The following is a 22464-nucleotide window of genomic DNA, read 5'->3' as shown; positions in this document are numbered from 1 at the left end:
CTCGTGCACGAGCAAATCGGAATGCGCGTTTTTTTGTTTTTTAAACGTGTGTGCGCTGTTGCGAAGGCTTGCTGTGTCGCGCACGCGCTCACAGGCAGGCAGGCTTGCTTTACCGGAGGAGGCGGCGGCGCGCACGTCACGAATCCGCAGCGACTGAAAGATGCTGAGAGGCCGCTTAGAAGAAAGGGTCATTTAATCTCTTCGTATATACCCTTCTTTCTATACATGCTGAGAAAACAGAGGAGAATGCCCACGGATGAGCCGCCTGCAGCTGCACGGGGAACGTCAACATGATTTGTAAGCGTCTTTTAACGCTTTGAACACATCAGGCGCTTTCTGGATCACAGGGTTTACAGCAGCGCGACTCCGAGGTAACCGACATGGATTCAGATGGCCGGTGACATTACTGCGTTACTGTCCGCTACACCGACACCACTGACTGAAACAGTGTAACGAAATGTTTCCGACATTTTGCATGTCCGTATTCTGTGCATGTAGCTGTCTGGCTAGTGTGTGTGTGTGTGTGTGGTGAGCACTAATGTGCTGTGTGTAGCAGTAGCGGATTGCTATGCAACAAGCGGATTGCCTTTGTACTGCAGATCACATTTCGCTCGTGGGCCAGACACTAACCGGCCACTTCAACCAAGTCCACTCACTGACCTATTGACGGCCTGTCATAAATATCATCCTTGATGTATTTGTAATCAATATATAGACATGACTAGTTTGTGTCTTATGTCGTATACATTATTCATCTCATCTCATTATCTCTAGCCGCTTTATCCTGTTCTATAGGGTCGCAGGCGAGCTGGAGCCTATCCCAGCTGACTACGGGCAAGAGGCGGGGTACACCCTGGACAAGTCGCCAGGTCATCACAGGGCTGACACATAGACACAGACAACCATTCACACTCACGGTCAATTTAGAGTCACCAGTTAACCTAACCTGCATGTCTTTGGACTGTGGGGGAAACCGGAGCACCCGGAGGAAACCCACGCGGACACGGGGAGAACATGCAAACTCCGCACAGAAAGGCCCTCGCCGGCCACGGGGCTCGAACCCGGACCTTCTTGCTGTGAGGCAACAGTGCTAACCACTACACCACTGGGCCGCCCACATTATTCATTGAAGGGCAAATTTCTTAGAACCTGGCAACACCTCTCCTAAAACCTTAACCAAGTACTGTACACGCATGACAGCAAGTCAAGTTTATTTCTATAGCGCTTTTAACAATAGACATTGCGGTTGTACAGAATTTGAACGACTTTAAACATAAGCTAATTTTATCCCTAATCTATCCCCAATGAGCAAGCATGTGGCGACGGTGGCAAGGAAAAACTCCCTCCGACGACATGAGGAAGAAACCTCGAGAGAAACCAGACTCAAAAGGGAACCCATCCTCATTTGCGTGACAACAGACAACATGATTAACAGTTTTAACGTCAAGTCAGTTTCGTTGATGTTCTAACTCTTCAACTGATGGAAGCTTGAGTGGATCTGAGCTGTTTTGTTGTTGGGCTTTTAAGCACATATGAGTATCGAGACTGTATTGAAAACCGCTGATGAGGCTGCTTCCTGGGTATATATTGGACTACAAAGCATTAATGACCGGTGTGATACTTCTAAACCGTCTCCACACAGCACTGACTGGTAACATTCCTGGACTTAGGGTTTCCTTGAGAACTATGGCTCGATGTCATAGTCTAAAATTTAGATTCTTAAAATAGAGTCCAGGGGTCCATGATGTATAACCAAAGGGTCTTCAAGTTTTTTCATGACTTTACAATGGTGGTGAACATATTCAAACATAAAGGTATTACAATTTTTAGTGATATTCTATTTGAGTGGTTTCTTTTTCTTTTAGGTTTTAATCTAAACTGGATTAACCTGAATTAAAACTACACCCTTATAAACAAGGTTCATTCATTCATCTTCAGGACGTGCTTTCTTTGGTCAGAGTTGCAGTGGAATACAGGGCCAAGGCAAAAACACATATTTACACCTAGGGGTAATTTAGCATATCTTAGCCAATTGACCGACCAGCATGTTTTTGGGACATGGGAGGAAACCAGATAACTCTGAGGCACCATGTAGACTCCGGGGGGAAAAAATTGCAAAATCCAACACCAACAGTAAATTGAGCTCAGGATTGATTGAACCAGCAGCCCTGGAATTGTGTGGCAGCAATGCTTTCCACTGCACTACCACACCCAAACATTTTCTTCTGCTGATCTTTTTTGTGAGCATGAAATCGTACCCATGAAATAGTTTTTTTGTGTTTGTTTTTTATTCATGTGAGTTGAGTTCACATATTGATGTATTGCCTTCTGAAACAGGAAGTCAGATTGAACTGCTTGACTATCTTGCACAACAACTGCTAGTGTTCGAGATGCGCCACACAACTGAATCTAAACAAAACCTGACCGTAGCTTAGCAAGCTAGCTAAATATGAAGAACAGATGAGCTTAATGAGAGCCTTCTCTTACTCGTACATGCATTTCCGACTCAGTCTGAGGAAATTATGTATTCCGGTATTGAGCAGCTCCAAACCGTGAAGTGCTTATCATGTAACAGCGACCTCGTACAAAGTCCACCCTCGTCAGAATTAATAAACTAACCTTTTTTCCCCCCCTCAACCAAGGGATGGTTAGAAAAGTGATTAGTGTGTGTGGAAAGATGCAAGTTAAGAAGCTACTACTGTAGGGCAAGGCCCATCTCCATGGGTGGGACATATACTCTATATGGTTCTAAAGAGCATTTAATTGGATGATCACACAGTTGTGACTAGTTATGACTCATCATTCCTCTTTTGCAGAAGTGATCAACTATAATATTTTTTTTATTTGTATTTTTTGTAGTATTTTCAGATATACAAACAATTGCTGTCTAAAGCACTAAGCGAGAGGTTTAAAAAAAAAAAGAAGCTTGAAATAGATCTTTTAATTTCATTTGCACTTTAATGGGCCTGTGTCCAACTGTGCACAAGATTTCCACTTCAGCAGTAGTTCAACCCCTTTAGAAAGCTATCCAAGGAACCCCTGAGGAACCATTTTTTGTAAGCGTGTATAAATAAATGTATGAATAAATGCAAGAAAAGTGAATATGTTGCAAAACCCTAAAGCGGCCTTCAGATTGTCCCTTTAGGAAAACCCTTTATGGTTCTACAGTGAGCCTCTACAAGGTGCCAAAGTATTACTCTTTTTAATAGGAAACTAAGAACCCTTGAAGGATTATAATATGGCATTTTAAGGGTAAAAACAAATCTCTTAAATGGATATGTTTTTACACATTTGCACACAATTGTGCCAAATATTTTGTCTCATTGAATATGCTTATAAAATTTTGTATTGAATTAAATTGTGCTTGCATTTTGTGTTGCTTATTTCAGTATTTATCAGTCATGTGTTTGGTAGTTTTAGATGTATTTGAACTAATTTCTTTGGCTTTACCACAGACTTAACAGTGAATTGCTCAGCATTGTAGACTGGGGATCACAGCAGTCCCAGTTGCAGTTTACGGACTTAAAATGGATGTTACTCTTCTCTTCCTAATGTTCCTTGGGCTTCACTGTGACTTCTAAGCTTGCATTAAGAGTTGAGTGTTAAAAACTAGACCGACAGGGTGAGAAAGAGAGAGTCCTGGAAAGCATACTGAATGTCTTGAAATGATTCAGGGCTTTAACATGTGAAGCTGCACAGAACAGACGAGCCCCTCCATAACTCTCTTGGTCTCCACTGGTGCACATGGTAGTGTTCTGTGGACATTTTTTCGCATCAGCTTTTCCTTTACTTGTATGTGGGAGTATGTTTGTGTGTGCGTCAACTCCCAGGACTTTGCTTAGCTTTCAGTAATTTACAGATTTCTTGTGCACGTCATGTGTGATACGCAGCACTGAAAACATGATTAACAGTGAGCAAGTGTAAGCATGGCAAACTCAAAAGAAAGACGCCACTGTAACTGACCAGACTGCACTCGCTCAGGCCTCTTCTGTTCCTTTTGCAGCTATAATTGCTCTAGTGCTGACCTGTGTGTGTGTGTGTGTGTGTGTGTGTGTACTGATTTTATCCCTCTTGTGTTTGTGAGCAGGCAGTACACAGCCCTGATGCCAAACACAGATTCTCACTGCTGGATTTAGAGGAAGAGCTCAGGGCAGCACAGAACGAGGATGAGTGGAGGACAGGAGCAGTCTGACATCCTGTCTGCCGCTGCGCTGGTCAGGGAGCGATGGAAAGTGGTACGTGTCTTGGCCCCATCACTTACGTACATCACTTAATGTCTTTCTTCAAATACACACTAAAAAGTTTGCGCTCTGCAGGAGTTACTGAATTCATGAGACATCCCGATTTAAATTGAAAGGTTACACATTTTTCCTTTTATTTGAATATAAATTACTTGCACATAATGGTTGGTTTATAAACTTTGAGAGGTCTGTACAACGCCATCTATTATAGGTCTGTCTATTGTTCCTGGTAGCCAACTTTAACACTAGACACAGTTGTGAAGGGAGAATGTACATGTATACTCTCCTAGTGACAGGCACTGCCCTGCTCCATGCCTACCTCACGCTGTGTGTGAGTGTGTGTGCGCGAGGGAGAGAGAGAGAGACAGATAGACAGATAGAGATATAGATATGAGTGTATAGTGAATGCAGCCAGTGTGTGGTGTAAGGTCAGTACTGCTTGGTTTCCTGATGACATAGGTTATGTAAAAGTACTGCATGCTAATCCCAAGAGCTGAGCAACCACTGGGCTGAGAGGAAAAGATTGGCTAGAACATAACAGAGTCCTGATTGTATTACTAGAACACTAGGTCAATGAGAAACAAGCTAGCTCTATAGCAATACTTAAACGAGATAAAATCTAAAAAGAAGATAAAAAGCCGAATCAGTTTGGACTAGATTTACATGGGGAGGCAGAGTAATTATTACCAGAGTATCCCTGGGATTTTACTCTGTACTGAATCTGTCATTTCACTAATTTCTACAGACTGAGTGTGTCTTGCACTACACTGCATTTTACTTCATCTGTAAAAATAACCCTGTGTGTGTGTGTAAAATATAGAAATATGGAAACAAGTGTTTTACTGTGGGCGGCACAGTGGTGTAGTGGTTAGCACTGTCGCCTCACAGCAAGAAGGTCCTGGGTTCGAGCCCAGCGGCTGACGAGGGCCTTTCTGTGTGGAGTTTGCATGTTCTCCCTGTGTCTGCATGGGTTACCTCCGTGTGCTCTGGTTTCCCCTACAGTCCAAAGACATGCAGATTAGGCGAATTGGTGGCTCTAAATTGACCGTAGGCATGAATGTGAGTGTGAATGGTTGTTTGTCTCTGTGTCAGCCCTGCAATGACCTGGTGACTTGTCCAGGGTGTACCCCGCCGCTTACCCATAGTCAGCTGGGATAGGCTCCAGTTTGTCTGCAACCCTGTACAGGATAAGTGGTTACAGATAATGGATGGATATTTTACTGGGAAATACACCACTCGTAGTTTTCATACGAGCTACATCCGGGAGAACCAGTGCCATAACATAAATCTCTATATGTTACTTGTGAGGAAATCAATGAATTTTGACAAGTTTGGGTAATTTTTTGTTTGTGAATGTGTCCATATAATAAAAAGAAAATCACACATTGGCTTGAAAATATGAAGTTTATCTTCTCGTGTTGAAAAACTCCCACATGACCCTTTAATGTTCAAACACAACCACAAGTTACACAAGTTATAATTAATGCCAATGACTTTTATTTTTGTTAAAGCGAGGTGTGTGTGAATATATACTAATATGCATGGATTTGTTTGCGTGACAACCATGTGTATAATTTTTATGTAGATTGTGAATCAATCATAATTACTACAGATGCTCTCTGGAAACATTACTTAACAGACATATGTCCAGAAATCTTGTCCTGTCTGAATAGTCCTATAGTTTAAAATTTAAATGACAAAGAGCATCCCAAAAGCCACAAAGTAACTAAGTTCACTTCTCAGCAAAATATTACATTAAGTTTTAATTTTGTCAACCTTCACTTTATAGTTAAAGAAAATTGGTGGTGGGGGCTTCGGGGAGATCTACGAGGCACTGGACCTGCAAACCAAGTACAGTGTAGCGCTGAAGGTGGAGTCGGCCCAGCAGCCCAAGCAGGTGCTCAAGATGGAGGTGGCTGTGCTGAAGAAATTGCAGGGTAATTACAGGAGCTCTGTTTGATCCATTGAACGCATGCGCTCCTTGTTCTGGTGTATGTATGAAGCTGTATTTGTTTGTTAGCTCAGTATATTTTCTATACTGATATCAAAACTCTATCATCCTATATCAGTACTGATCTGCTGTCGACATCCTCACAATAACTTGAGTATGTTACTGTACAGTATGTTGTGTGTTTTATCAGTTCATATTCCAGTTGGACTGGTATTGGCACAGAGAATATGTACTGTGTGTGTTGAGTGTATATGTCCATATACATGTTTATTTAGACCCCTGACAGGCTAAAAAGACCTTCACCGTTCTTCCATTTACTTTCTTCTGCTTTTAGTGGAAAACTGATGGATATGGATCATGTTTGCTTTTTAATGGCCTTGTCTTCAGATATTGGTGTTTCTTTTTTCTTCCTCAGGGAAAAGGAGTGTAACCAGAGAGCTTCCCCTTTCCCAACCCCACATCTGAGCAAAATAGACATTAACAAAAACGAAGACTTGGAAACATCCTATGCTTATATTTAGACACATTCATTAATAACTATTTTGTTTATAAAGATGTAAAAATATGGAAGATATGGAAAGTGAATGAATTAGGATCTAAGAACTGGTGCTGAACTACACTAAAGCTTTGAGCATGTTAGTAACAGGGTGTGCCAGTTCCTGGGAAAAGGTTTTGGACATTCAGGCTTCTTGCACTGTCCAGTCCCAGACAGTTCAGCCCCTGTGAATACTCCCTGTAAACCTCTGTGAACCACTTAAAAGGGATTGGAGAATGAGTAGGAAATGTATACCGCTTGCTATTTCTGTCTCCGTGTGGTATTACTGTGCAGAGAAATGAATATTTTTGCCATTCTCTGTGTCTGAGATCACAGGCATGTGTTTGAACAATGACATGCTAATAAATCTCTTTTCCTTTCACAGGTAAGGACCATGTGTGCCGCTTTGTGGGATGTGGGCGCAATGACCGCTTCAACTATGTTGTCATGGAGTTACAGGTGAGGTTCTAGACATTTATGTCCATATAGTAAATTGTAAAGCTTTATTCTTGTGGTAGTAAACATTGGCCTGCAACCATATTTATTGCTCTAACTTATTCAACAACTATACATGAATCTGCACATTCATGAAGTGGAGTTTGTGATGATCTTAGCTTGAGATCCTTTATCATTTCAGGGTTGTAATTTGGCGGATTTGAGGAGAAGTACAAACCGTGGGACGTTCACTGTCAGCACCACGCTCAGACTTGGCCGGCAGATACTGAAGGCTATTGAGAGCATCCACTCGGTTGGCTTCCTGCACCGCGACATCAAACCGGTAAATCGTCTCAGCTCGTCACAGCCTACTGTCAGTATAAGAAAAGGAAAATTTAGTGTTTTCTTGTTCATTTTTTTTTTGTCTTGAGATGATTTAAAACTTTTTTTATAATTGCACAAATGTTTAATAAATTTAAGTTAATTGGGAATGTTTGATAAACATTCTAAAAACAGTGAAACATTTAATAAATCACTTTTTTTTTTTCTTAAAGTGTCTTGCTCCATGTGTTTCAGTCCAACTTTGCCATGGGACGCTTTCCCTGCACTCGTCGGATTTGCTACATGCTGGATTTCGGTTTGGCACGCCAGTTCACAAATTCATCCCAGGAAGTCAGACCAGTCAGTCTTCCTCCTGTCTTTTTTTTTTTTTTTTTTGTGCTGTGTATATGCTGCAGAATGAGTCACTTGTGTTCAATGTAAATAATTTGGTGAAATCTTTTATGTACATAGCTTATACTGGACTGTTCTTTTATGTTTTGTTAGCCTCGTCGTGTGGCAGGGTTCAGGGGAACGGTACGATATGCTTCAGTCAATGCTCACAAGAACAAGGTGCATACCCATCATTTGCTTTGCTACTTCTCCATTCATCCTGTTTTTTACATGCTGTCCTTAAGTGTTAATTTATTTCAGTTCACCTATACTACAAATGAACACACCTCTTCACCGTTGTTTGTTCCTTGCCTGTTATACAGCACCTGATTTAATTGATTCTTTTAAGCGTTTTCCTCCGTGTCCACTTTCATTGACGAGTGAATAATTTCTTATTGCTACGCTTAATTGGTTTATTAATATTACAGGAAATGGGCAGGCATGATGACTTGTGGTCTCTGTTCTACATGGTGGTGGAGTTCTTGGTTGGTCAGCTGCCTTGGAGGAAGATCAAGGACAAGGTGGGTGCTACAAAGCAATGAGAGCAAATGTTTTTGATTTGAAGGCAGTTGACTGTAATTCATCTATTTTCTCATTAGGAGCAAGTGGGGAAGCTGAAGGAAGCGTATGACCATCGCCTCATGCTGAAGCATTTACCCTCAGAGTTCAGCATCTTTCTGGACCACATTAGCAGCTTGGACTACTATACAAAACCCGACTATCAGGTGATGAATAATTATGAAGCAGATGTATATTCAAATATTATATTTGTTCATATAAATGTATGCATTTTTTTTGTCATGAAATACCTATTTAATTATTTGGGAATTTGTGATGTGTGTCTTTTAAGCCAATAGACACATTCTTGGTAACAGAAACATTGGACCTCATTTAGGAATCTTTTCATAAAGTTATGTGTAAATGTTTGACTAAGCCAAATGGAACTAAAATTTTCTACAGGATTTACAAAAGTTTTGGATTTTTTTTTTTCCCCTCTCATTCTGGTGTGTGTATGTTGATCACTTGGAACGTGCAAAGTGTGTTCCAGACGCAGCTTGTGTGCATGTAGTGATGCCCACAAAGCGCCATAAAAGTTGCATGGACTACAGTGAGCATGAAATGAATGAATCTGTAAAACAGAAATGAAAGTTATTTTGAATTGAATAATCAGGGTAAAACCTGGAAAGCTTTATTCACTTATTTCAAAATAAGTGGAAGTTATTTTGACTCCCCTCTATGCCAATGAAATATTTGTTAAACTAAATAATAATAATAATAATAATAAAAATAACCATGTGATATAAATAAAAACGCCATGTGTTTATATACAGTAGCATTTCTTTTGTCATAATTGTACAATTTATTTTGTCTTCATTTATGGATTTGTGTTTTGCTTGCTTTTATTTATTTTTTATATTTATTAATTAATACCAATAAGATAAAACAACTTCTTTTTCATATACTTTTCTTAAAGATGCTCTTAGTCCCTGTCCTATTGAACTAGCATGACGATGCATTTTTGATAGACTCCAAAGCACTTCTATAAATTGCTCTGGAAAAGAGCATCTGCTTAATGCTGTAAATGTAATAAAATCGAGCAATTTAAACTTGACAGTCCAATCCATATATTAATGTGCAGTAATCCATGCAAATATGATTTCCTCGTCTGCTTATGTGTAAATTTGCACATGCTCAGGAGCAGGAGTAGAATTCTGTCTCTTCCTCCCCCCAAAAAAAATTCACAGGGTTTTAATGAATACCAAATTTCTTGCGTAAACACTTATGTGAATGATCGTATGATCTGCAAAGCTGTTGACATTTGATATCTTATGTCTGTTGAAAGTCCCTGTCAAATAAAAATAAACAGAACTGTTTTCTTGTTTGGTATTTTTTCTAGTGATTTTAGTCTTTTATGATTCATCTGTGTTCTCGTGTGTTTATTTCCTGTAGCTTTTAATGACCGTTTTTGAGAACAGTATGAAAACCTATAATGTGGTGGAAAACGATCCATATGACTGGGAAAGGACGAGTACAGATGGTGCTCTTAATACACCTACAGCTGCCAACGTGCCTCAGCATCACACGCGCCTCACGCCAGCCTACATGGGGTAAGTAGTGTTATTGTGGTTAGTGCAATCAGCAGAGCTAGCAATAAATGACATTTGGAATTGGCAGGTTATGTTGGAGGTACCTCTTTTAAATGCAGGTTGTTGAAAACTTGGAGTGTGTTGTTCCAAGTGATTCATGATTTGCTCTGCTGCAGGATGGCCAATGCCTCTGTGGTGCTTGGAGACCTTCTGAAGGAGAACACTGATGAAGTCCTGCAGGACGAGCAGCTCAGTGATGGAGACAACAATGCTGGGCCAGAACGCCAGCCTGACTCTCCTGTCCTCCCCATGAGGGACCCTGAAGCTGATGGTTGGGAGGATCTGGACCGCAACAGCAACCTTATCCGCTTCCCGGGCTGGAAGGTATACTATCCAAAGTTTAGCCGATTCTTCTCTCTGTGAAAGAGTTTGGATTAATGGATCTGTACGTAATTGGTGTGCACTTTCAGGGCCCCACTGAGCAGGAACACAGTAACAAGGGCAACCCGAGCCCTCAGGCTGGCCCCAGCCTTGGTTCTCCTGTGTGCTTACGCTCTGAAGTGGTGCCCTCAGACAGAGATGCTCCTCTCCTGAGAAAACTGCGCAATATCCACAGCTTTGAGCTGGACAAGAGACGAACCTTGGAGCCCAAACCAAACACCGAGCGCTTTGTGGAAGCATGGTTAGTTCTATGTGATCACAGTAATCTCATTTGTTGTATTTCAAAAAGTGTTAACCTTTTCTTGATGTGTGTGGTAACAGTGCGGGGAAACAGACGCCTGGTTCAGCACAGGACCAGGAAGGTAATATTGTTGCTCTGCCGGCTGCTGCCTCAGTTCGTGTGTGGCACTATGATGAAGAGTTCCTCTCAGGAGATGCGTCACCTAAACTGGCCTCTCCAGGCTCTCTGGAGCTTTGTGATGGAGCAGCCAGTAGTGGTTTTGTAGCACTAAATCTGAGCACAGACCAGCAGGATGTGGACTTGCATGACTGGGTGATGGTGGAACATGTCTCTGACCAGCAGGACATCCAAGGGGCTCCTAGTAGCAGCCCAGGACCTGAGGCCAAACTGATCAGCATCCCTTCAGAGGAACCAGAGGTGGTGCAGCCAATGGATGAGTCTCCTGATAAGGAAAGGGCCACCCCAAGCCCCTCCCACGGGCACACTCTGGCCACACTCAGAGTGCAGAAGCTTGAACTGAGTATGGTGCCAACAACAGGTCTGCTCCCCATTACACCCACCAGTCCTGCTGAAGCACTGGCAGAGGGAGCACTCACACAGGTAATGGCTCATCAGTCACATCACTGACTCCACAGTGGAGATTAAGCTGAGAGCACACCACACTATTTTAGGCCTATTTTTTGTTTATCTGTTACAAAAATCTACATATTGTGTTGGTTTGTTTGGGTCATGGGTGTACATACACTGATTAGCCATAAAATTACAAACACTGACAGGTAAAGTGATTTACATTGATTATGTTCTTGTTATAGTCCTGGGTATGACATTAAACTGCAACCGGTGGTGAGTCTCCAGTCCAGGAGGACTTGAGTATTGGGGAAAGTGGAGTTACCCCTCAATCACCATTGCTCCCAGGTCCGCTCTGACCCGGAGTGGTAGCACCTGCCTGGGTTCCAGCTATGGATTAAATAGTACATCACCTATAAGGTGCTGGTAGCAGGGTGCTTTTCAGTGCAGTGTGCCAGATGAACCCAACAGGGTCAATGGTGTACCACTAGATGGTATGCAGAAGGGCCACTCAAATGGCCAATGGATGGTATCACTCAGCAAGTCACTGCGATGCAACTTCCATATCCGTCAGGTCTGTGGCACTTTTGTGCACCACTTGGCATCTGGTCTGGAGGTCCAGAGAGACAACACAATGGGGGCACGACATCAGTTGTCTTACCTTAATGTGCAAGGTGCTTTGTTTGGAGAGGAGAATAGCATACAAGAGCTCACAAGGCCAGACATTCCATGGCAGCTCGGCCAGGTCGTTCGTGCCATTGCTGCAGATGACTGTCGCTGTGGTGTGGGCCTCGCGGCCCACCTGCGGTTCTGCACATCCTAATGAAGCGGTCATCATCGTTAGTGATGGACAGCCGACAATTATAATGGCATCTGTCAAGAGGTGGGATATATTAGGCAGCAAGAGAATAGTCAGTTCTTGAAGTCAATGGTGTTGGAAGCAGGAAAAATGGGCAAGCGTAAGGATCTGAGCGACTTTGACAAGGGCCAAATTGTGATGGCTAGATGACTGGGTCTGAGCATCTCCAAAATGGCACATCTTGTGGGGTGTTCCTGGTATGCAGTGGTTAGTACCTACCAAAAGTGGTCCAAGGAAGGACAACCAGTAACAGGATCATGGGTGTCGAAGGCTCATTGATCCGCATGGGGTACGAAAGCTAGCCCATATGGTCCAATCCCACAGAAGAACTACTGTAGCACAAACTGCTGAAAAAGTTAATGTTGACACCTTTCTGTTTTAGCCAGCATGAACGTTTTCAGAAGTTTGTGCTACAGTAGCTCTTCTGTGGGGTTGGACCATATGGGCTAGCCTTCATGCCCCATACAAATCAATGAGCCTTCAACACCCATGATCCTGTTGCCAGTTCACAAAGTCACTCAGATCCTTACGCTTGCCCATTTTTCCTGCTTCTAATACATTAACTTCTAGAACTGGCTGTTCTCTTGCTGCCTAATGTATCTCACCCCTTGACAGGTACCACTGTAACAATATAATCAATGTAATTCACTTCACATGTCAGTCTGTTAAATTTATGGCTGATCGGTGTATGATAGCAACTGAAAAGTTTGTTATAGTATATGATACCAGATATTTGGGTATTTTGAAAGAAAGAAAGCACAACTTTATTCATCACACACTTGTGAAATTTCCTCTCTGCATTTAACCCATCTGAAGCAGTGAACACACACGTGTGCACACACACACACACACACACACACACACACACAGAGCAGTGGGCAGCCATGCTAACAGCGCCCAAGGAGCAGTTGGGAGTTAGGTGCCTTGCTCAAGTGCACCTCAGCCCAAGGCTGTCCCATATTAACCTAACCGCATGTCTTTGGAGTGTGGGGGAAACCGGAGCACCTGGAGAAAACCCACGCAGACACGGGAAGAACATGTAAACTCCACACAGAAAGGCCCTTGCTGGCTGCTGGGTTCGAACTCGGAACCTTCTTGCTGTGAGGCGACCGTGCTAGCCACTACACCACTGTGCCGCCCGAAGTTGTGTAGTGTGAACTTTACCTTAGTTTATGTGCACACTACATAATTACCAGAAAACCTGTGATAAAGTTGGATTGAGACCATGAGTAATATGCTAAACTTTTTTTTTTTTTTTTTCCTTTCCTGTTTTAGAGGAGACGCACCATACAGATTTGTGATTTTAATGACTAAGGGGAAAAATTTGTTTGTGTTAATACTTAACTATAACCTAGTTTCACAAGATGGAACTCCTATGTTTTGTTTTAAATATGTGGCCAAGAATTGCCTACGTTCACAAGAAGAGACAATCTGATTATTACTGGGGTCAGACAACCACAGAGCTTTAACACATTTGCATTTCTTCATTTGACTGCTGCTTTTATTCAAAGCTACTTACAAATGAGTTAGGATTTAAGTGAGCGGTTGAGGGTAAGATTGCCTTGGTCAAGAACCCAGTGGTGATAGATTGATCATGCTGGGATTGAACTCTTTACCTTGCAGTCTGAGGCCAAAAGTCTTAACCACTGAACCCCCACTTTTACTTTACCAGAACATGTGAGCAAAATTGTGACTGTACAACAATTATTCAGCACTATCTTTGAACCAAACTCTTTCAGTGACTATTCCAAAAAGCTCACTGAGTCACAGTGGTTAAAAGTTTGCTTACCTCTCGGTAGGTTACATGTCTGCTCGTACACATGCAAATCTTGATCATCAGTGACCAGACATGTACAGGGTGTGTGGTCCCCCCCCCCCCCCCCCCCCCCCAAAAAAAATGTACTCTCATTTTGACTCTTCATAATTTAGAGTGAGTACATTTTTTGGGGACACCCTGTATACAGTAAATATTAGATTCTCTGTGGGGTGGAGTGTCTGAGTCTGAGCTACTAAATATTGTTAACAAAAAATGTTTAAAAATCCATCTACAAACCCATGTTAAATACATTGCAAGCTCCCAAAATATTACAATGTCAGTTTTTAAAAATATCTTTCAGCCAAAAGCGCATGCTAGTTCCTATCCTTTAAACCTCTGGCACGCAGAAGTACTTCCTTCTTGTTGTGTCAATAGTTTCTGGCTGGCAGTGGTCCAGATTAACTTTTCTCTCAGAGTTCTAATCTGAATTCAGTGCCTAAATTTCAACTTGAAATTCTTCTGGAGCTAATCTGTTTCTCTGTGTGCCTGGTGGTGAATTTTGGATGGCAGTTGTGTTGTTGATTTTGAGCAGCTAACCACTTTTACGTCTTTCAGCTGTGTGAATTCTTTTCTGCACAGCCAAACATGATTTATTGATTAACTCGGAGACAAAGTGTGTTAATCTAGCAGAACACTGAGCTCCCCTCCAAAGCAGCAACAGTACACATGCCTTCTCCAAGTTTGGGGAGGTCACCAGGTCAGACATGGCCACGCCCCCAGCTCCGACTTCCACCAAAGGAAGTGTGTGAGATGAAGGAAGTAATCCCTTAATCTGTTATATAAAACAATCCAAGATCTCTGTGACTGTACTGCAAAACATCATGGTGTGGTGGTGTTTGTATCCTGAAAGTTTGATTAGTAGACTGGACAGTTGATCACTAGACTTTGTGAATGTTCCACTTTACTCAGGTCTTCAGATGTAACTTGCTTGTGAAACATTTTACTCCTCACTGTTTCAGCGGAGTTTGCCATCACGTAATTAAGAGCTGCTTCATTTCTGCTCTCTAAAGTGCTAAACTGTGATAAAAGGACGACATCTTGCTTCACACACATTAACCTTTCGGAGGACTGCTCATTCGTCATCTGTGTTTGTCCTCAGCCAGTGTTGCATAAGGGCTAATGCTATTGAGCTCACTTGACACTGAGTTGCTACCTGAGCCACCGTTCTCATGGACCAGGTCAAGGCTAACTGTTCAAGTGAGGAGCTATTTTAGCTGTATGCCTCTGTTTAGCATTTTGCATGCTAGGGTTATTTTTAGTCAATCTGTGGGTGTGTGTGTGTGTGTGTGTGTGTGTGTGTGTGTGTGTGTGTGTGTGTGTGTGCGCGTATGTGTGTATATAAGCAACTTTCTCCCACACACTATTCTCTTTATCCACTTTTCACCACTCATCCCTTCTTGTCTCATCATCCCTTCATCTCTGTCGTCCTCCTCTTTATGCTCCCCTGCCTCATGTCTCTCTCCCTCTTCCTCGTTCTGTTTCCACTTCTCCTCCTCCTCCTCCTCTTTCAGCTCCCCACCTCTCCTGTGTCTCTACCCGAGGAAGTGGTGGTCCGGAAGCTCCTGCGCTCTCCCAGTCCTCATGCCTTCCTGAGCACATTGTCAGATCCCCTGCACCAACGCTCTCCACCCACTATCCGCCGTAGCCAGTCTGCAGAACACCATAACCAGCACCGCTCTTCCTGCTCCTCCACCTCCCAGCCCCGCATCACTCACAGGAAGCTGCCAGCTATTCCACCAGGCGCCTCCAACACCAAGATCCCTTCAGTCATACGCATCACACGCGCTCAGCTGCAGCAGGTGAATACCCTGTTTCCCCTCCATTCCTGCTCCTAGTGTGTGCGTGCGTGCGCGCACACACCATCATTTTCTACAGTTTGCTGGTTCTACTGGACTGTTTGCTTGCTCAGAGCTCAGTCTTTGTTATGGTTTGGTTCTCATCAGTGTACATGTGGCACGTGGGTTTTGTGTGTATGAATGGGGTTTTATAAATCTGCTAATTATTGACTAACGTGTTATTTTATTATTCCAAGCTGTCTGATTAATGGTCTGGTACAGTTTAAACTTAAAGTCTAACTTTCTGTTTGGCTGCTTTGGTCATCTTAACATTGTGATTTGTGAGTTCTGTTGTAGACATATCGATTGCTTATTCTGTGTGTAATTTCATCAGGCTATTTTGTTTGTGCTTTTCCTGTGCAGTAAGTTTATATGCAGACTGAATTAAATGTCTAGTGCTGTTCTGTGGGTCTAAACTCGGGGAAATAACAGTAATAAAAATTATTGAAATGAATTTGAATTTAAAACTTTTGGACAGTAATGTGTACTGATGTGATGACAAGGTTTGACTCAGTATTTTTAGGAAGAGTGTACATTTAACTGATTTATTTGGGATTTCTAAAGGCTTTATTACCTGAAGTAGGTGTGTTTTAATTGTTAATATTTAAAAATGTAAGAGACTGGTATCAACAATGGCCAAGATGTTGTTATTATTATACAGGTACATTAGAGTAAAGTCCCATAACTGCAACCTGTGACAGAACTTTATCTTCATTTAATCTAGACAGCACTAAACATCTTTTAATGATTTGCTGGCAAAATTATTATTTTTTAACTAAAAAAAAATCACTTGCATATTTTCATAATTTTGGCCTGTATTCTGTGTCTGATTTGATTTAAGAATCAATATCTTAACTACATTTTTGTGCTTTTATTTTAAAACATATACTGTATATACTGTATTTAGCACCCTTTAAAAATAACCCAGTTTGCAAGTTGTTCATATACATTTCAAGCTAACACCTTTCTTTCTCCTTCTCAGTTGACAGCTCGGCATCCATCTGCGTTCTCTTCCCAGTCAGTGTCTGACAGTGTGCCACAGTGCCCCCTACTGGAGAATCTTAACACTGGTGAGAAAGAAACGCTGGCACAGGATCTCACAGTGGACATCCACTCTCCTCAGGAGCAGCCTCAGTCCCTGCGCTCTAGTCCCTCCAGTGCTGATGCAGAAAGTCCGATAAATAGGAATGGAAATCCACAAACGCCGAGCCCAGTGCCAAGCCCTGAAAACCAACCCCATAATGTCTGCAGTCCAGTGCTGAATACCAGCCATGCTGATGCTACAGCAGATGCTCAGAAGGTGGTACTGTCTGAGCTGAAAGACACCAAGAGAGACTCTGATGCCTCCACAGAGCCTGATCAGCACCCTCCACCGACGAACAATGGAACATCCTCTACTGAAAGTACTAATCACGCTCTGTCCTCTCCAACTCCCGTCCCGTCTCGGGATCCCAGTCACCGGCTGAGCCGCATCCCTGTCCTCGAGCCCTCCAGTTTGCTGCAGGATGTTCCTCCAGGCTCAGCTAAAGAGAAACTGCTGCAGAAACGAGGCCAGCGCCTCTCCACCTCTCCCTGCGCCTCACCGTGTGCCTCACCTTCACTTTCTTCAGTCCAGCGCGACCGCCTATCCTCCACTTCAACCTCTGAACGCTCACAGGATGAGGAGTCCATACATGGACTGAGACAGGGTGATGACGCCCCCTCGCTGTCCTCCTCCTCTAGCCCACATTCACATAAGAGCAAAATCCCCAGACCCGTAAGCCGCTCTTCTGTACAGGGGGAATTTGCAGCCCAGTTTGTGCCTCGGCCACCTCCTGGCAAACCACCCAGCCGTACGTCTGCAGATGGCAGGTAAAACTCATCCAAACAGTCGAACTGTTAAAAAAAAAATGAATTCCTTTATTGTGTGTACAGTTCACTTTGTATTTACTATAAACAATGTCAGGCTCTTTCTTCATATCATGTACTAAAAGCCATTTTAAAGCCTAGTACTTTTTATGTTCTTGAAGAAAACATAACCTTTTTTCAAATCAAAAATAAATCTAATTAAAGTCCAAAATAAAGATTTTTGATACACAGGGACTATGTATTTCTTTCAGTAGAAAAGGTCAAATGTAGCAATTATAATTTTAAACAAAATGGTTCTGTACAGACATAATTTCAGAAAAAGTATGGGATGGTAATTAGCCAATAATAATAAAAACGTCCTACTACTGCAAGTTCATTACCGTTTCATTTAATAAACAAATCTAAGAAGTTCATATAGTCATTGTCGAACTACTGTAGGTAGCTTTGTGGCAGAAGGAAGCAAATTTTATACCAAAATGACTTGCATTTGGAACGGTTAATTTTGTCTGCTGTCTTTACATGAGGCTCTGTCTCAGGAGAAGAAAAGCAGCCACTTGTTAAGATGCTGCCACAACCGTTTTTAAACATGGTGTTTTTAGGGGATCGGTTATTTTACCATTGTGTTAAACATATTCTGAAATTGAGATCAGTGTTAGTCTATATTTGGTATCAGACTGAACATTTTCCCCATGTGGTTTTAGGACATTTATAATAGATTAGCTAGATTAAGGACCTTTCTGGCACTAATCGCAATCACTGATGTCAAAAACTGGTGTCTGATGAGGGCAAGTTATATTTGTAAGTACTCCAAATTACAGTTTAACCCAATAAACATCCACTTGTCTTTGCTTTTCAGGCTGAGGCGTTATCGGATACGCGCGGGCAGCGCAGGTGACTCGGAACTGATGACGTGCCTGGCTCAACTGATGCGAGGTGGAACCAGCCGCTCCTCATCACTGCATTCCCGCAGCTCGCCTCAGCATGTGGGCACCAGGCTTGTGTGTATCAACCAGTCAGGTATCTCGCATCACCACCACCATCACCAGCGCAGCTCCAGTGCTTCCCCCCGCAGCTGCTCCTCACTGCAGCGCTCCATCAGCTCCTCACCCTCCCGTCACGAGCACCGTGTTGGATGCCTGCGCAGCCACTCACCCCCCAGCTTCTCGGGGTCTCCGCCTTTGCGCCGTGCACATTCTCATGCACAGGAGGGCAGCTGTAGCCACAAGACCCGCACCAAAGCTTGCAGTCGGGAGTCCAAGTGCTCCAGCAAGCTGAGCAGATAGTTTTCCCACTACACATATGTACACACTTTAGTACACTCGCGTAAATCACAAGCAGACCAGCAGGGGAGGAAAAGGCTTGCAAGATTCTTGTTTTTATGCTTGACTTGTAACAATATATATTCTCCATATAGTATCCAGTCTTACTACTACATCTCAACAGTATTCTCTTTCTTAATTTTGCACTTACTTCCTGCCACACATTTGAGTCCGATGATAAGAGATCGGTTCTCTGACCTACGTTCTCTCTTTATTCTCAAATTATTCTAAGGACAATGAGTGTAATGCCTGGAGGATTTTTTTTTTTTAAATGTAGCATCATTTTTGTTTTGTTTTTTGTTTTTTTTTCAGGTGAGTTGTAGGATTAGTATTTTTGATTGGTTTTGACTCAAAGGAAAATCATGCAGCTAGAGCACTGATATAATTCATCCAACACTAGATGCATGAGTTTGTGTATTTGCATCAAGATCTGTAAACCTGTAATATAGTATTTATTGAACTATGTACTTGGGCTCGAATGCATATTGCACCTTTCGAATCCGTGCAGTGGCAGGTACACTGGCAGATCGCTGATGTTATATATAGTAGCTCAATGCCATTGTTTTTATCTTTTCTGTCTGTGCTGTTTTCAGCCCTCATTCAAGCTAAGGCAGGTTGTATCTTTTGAGGCTGCAGAAACATTTGCAGTGTGTTAATGTGAGGACTAGCGTTTCCTTTCACAAGAAACGCTAAAGCAATCACTGAGATTTTTTTTTAAGCCCTTTGCTGTGTGCTGAAGGAGATGCTACTTCAAATTATTGGAGATCAAGGTACAAGCCTTCACGGCTTTTTTTTTTTTAAGCTACGGAGCTCATGCTGCTCTTTTAAAGGCACATGCTTGCACACAGACAGATATACAGCAGATATACACACTTGTGCATGGCACACTCATGTTGGTATTAAAACACTTTGGTTGATGTGTCACTCATCTGATCTTTGCTGATTGATCACTGTATCCAAAAGGTTCTCTGCTCTGCAGGCTGAATAAGCTTCAAAGAAGGTTCAAAGGGAATGTTTTATACATCATATTGTACAGAACTAAGAATACATTTATTTATTCACGTTAAGGGCAGTGTGGAAAAGAGGTTTACACACAATTCAGTGGTGTGATGAACTTATTCTAGCTAAATTGTTAGAATTACCCAAGTTGAAAACAAAACCAATGATTGACAATTAGAGATTAACAAAAACAAAACTCAATTCTGAAGGATGGCAGATTTCTGTAAGTGTGGCAGTCTGGGATAACCCGTTTGTCTTTTTTTTTTTCTGAATTCTGGTTAAAAAAAATCATTCACGCCACAATTTTTAAAAAACCAAAAATTTCAGCAAAAAAATGTACTTTTATAATTTTGCCTCGAGTATTCTTCCTGCAAAGTTTGATAAGGAGTTGGTCTACCTGAACATGTCTAAAACCTTGCTAGTTAAGTATGGTTTACTTAATATCCAGGTCAGATGGCAGAAAAACGCTGCGATCAGTCAGGTGGCGATTGCTGGCGTTTTGCATCAAATCCTTCGTTGTGGTCAGACGTATTGCAAGACAGGAGTTTTTAAGCTGAATCAACCAGTCGGAAGCAGATGCAGCTAGACGCAGGTTGATGCAGTGCACAGAAAACCTTTAAAAAAATATATAAGGCCATAAGACTGTTCGCAGGTTGTTGTAAACTATTTGCAGGTGCAGTCTGCGTCTACCTGTGATGCATCGCAGCCATCTTTAAAGACTTGTCTTCCCCTGCATCTAGATGCCACTACCTGCTTCAACCTGTGATTGGTTGCTCAAGCGTTGCACGACCGCCTGCCTCTACATGCATCAACCTGCTATTTGCACCGATTGGAAGCGAATCACAGCTGAAATGCGAACAGATCGTGATCCACCTGCATCAACCTGCCATCTGCAACACTGCCATTATCTGCGTTGTCGTGCATCGACGCAAGACCAGTCTTGCGTCTACTTGCGATAACAAAGTAGTTGAAAACTAATTGTAGCCTGCCGTCTGACCTGGGCATAAACAATGTCACAATTTGATCAAATTGTTTGATGGGTAAATTTGCCAAACTCTCATATAAAGCCAAGATACTTGAGATTCATGCAAAAGGGAAACCGTTCAGGAAAACAATGTAATAGAAAATGTCTAAATTTCACCATATGAAAGGTTTTCCCAGGCTACCATGCACTGGACATGTTCAGATTTATTTTTGTTTTTTAAACTGTGGCCTTACACCATTGGCGTCATTAAGAATTACACATTTTCTTTAGAATTAAATCTTTCTTCAGTCCTGCAGATAAATTCATGCAATTGATTTGTTCCCTATACGGGCTTCCTTGTGTTTCCTCCACGTTGTCTCTCCTTTGCTGTACTGTAATATGCTGAAAATTCCACTTCATCTACAGCTTTGCATGTACACTAAATAAAACACTACAACCAACATTTCACATAAATGTAGTTCAGATATTCAAAAATATTCTGAGTAGGATGGTGTTTTTATTTATGTATGTATATACATCAACTACAATATAGATCATTTTTAAAAATTGTTTATATTAATATACACCTAAGAATGAAATTATTCATGTCGTTTTATTGTATGTTTCAGTCTCAGACTCTCCACAGCATTTCAACCAAGCTTATTTTGACTTTGCAATTTTGAGGGAGAATCTATCATGAATATTTGTACAAATGTTCAATGCCCATATATAACTGACGTTACCATTTAGGATTGTGTATCAGAGAACCTTGTTTTAGTGTTTTGAATCGAGAGATTTTTGTGTTAAGTATATTGAAGGCAGTTTTATTTTACAGAGATTCTGCATGTATTGCGTTTTATTACTATTGTTAAACAGTTGACTTAATGTTACTTGGTATCGACATTTGAGAGCCCATTACACAATGGTTAGAATGCCATTTTTAGCTGCATAGAGTTTAAGAAAACCACTGGCAACTTGCAGACACAATCTACTACAATGTGAGATTCACAGCATTAATCTGCCTCTGCCACCCATCCTCTGGAATAAATCTTTATATGATTATGGTCATGTGTAGACATGCTCGGTGACATGCATGAAGGAAAACTGTAAGCCAAACATGACTACAACCCAGTGCTCATTTTCAAAGGTACTTTAAATGCAAGTAATCATACATTGCCCCGTGTAATAAAGTAGTACACATTACTATAAAACCCCTACATACAGTACATATTTGCTGTAATAGAATACATTGTAGCCCTTTACATTTTTGTGTGAAACAGCTCTTTGCTCTTTTCTTGCTGTCGATAGCAATGTTTTAATCGATATGAAACTTTAATACTGTATATAAGCAGCCAGTTTGCATATGGTAGTCTCTGCTCCCACTGCATTTGCTCTATTTCATCTGGATTTCTGACATCCCCCATGTCTCCTCCCCGTGTTGGACATGGACAGAATTGAAGAGTATTAAATGAAGGTTCCAGGATGCCACATGCTTCATTACTGACAAATACCAATTCAAAAGTCGTAATATCTGCTGATTTATAGTTTAGCGTATCTGAATACATCTGTTCCTATTATTTTATCAATTTCCTGTTTGTTTTATAATCTGCATTGA

At 41.8% G+C, this 22464-nt stretch overlaps 1 protein-coding gene across 2 annotated transcripts; it reads left to right on the top strand.

The window, feature by feature from the left end:
- The first annotated feature begins 127 nt into the window (after positions 1-127).
- ttbk2a (tau tubulin kinase 2a) lies at positions 128-21399 on the top strand. 2 transcript variants are annotated; one of them, XM_060934262.1, is made up of 16 exons: positions 128-297; positions 4088-4235; positions 6031-6178; positions 7113-7186; positions 7365-7505; positions 7739-7843; positions 7988-8053; positions 8302-8394; positions 8473-8598; positions 9824-9981; positions 10137-10344; positions 10431-10642; positions 10723-11242; positions 15396-15683; positions 16702-17570; positions 18424-21399. In XM_060934262.1, the coding sequence occupies exons 2-16, from the start codon at positions 4167-4169 to the stop codon at positions 18848-18850; spliced, it is 3504 nt and encodes a 1167-aa protein (XP_060790245.1). In that variant the 5' UTR covers positions 128-297; positions 4088-4166; the 3' UTR covers positions 18851-21399. The 2 variants fall into 2 exon arrangements, with proteins under 2 accessions (XP_060790245.1, XP_060790243.1); XM_060934260.1 differs by having other exon boundaries at positions 128-371.
- The last annotated feature ends 1065 nt before the right edge of the window (positions 21400-22464 follow it).

Source organism: Neoarius graeffei, chromosome 11, assembly GCF_027579695.1.
Source record: "Neoarius graeffei isolate fNeoGra1 chromosome 11, fNeoGra1.pri, whole genome shotgun sequence".
Classification (NCBI taxonomy): Eukaryota; Metazoa; Chordata; class Actinopteri; order Siluriformes; family Ariidae; genus Neoarius; species Neoarius graeffei.
This window is presented reverse-complemented; position numbering and strand designations above follow the sequence as displayed.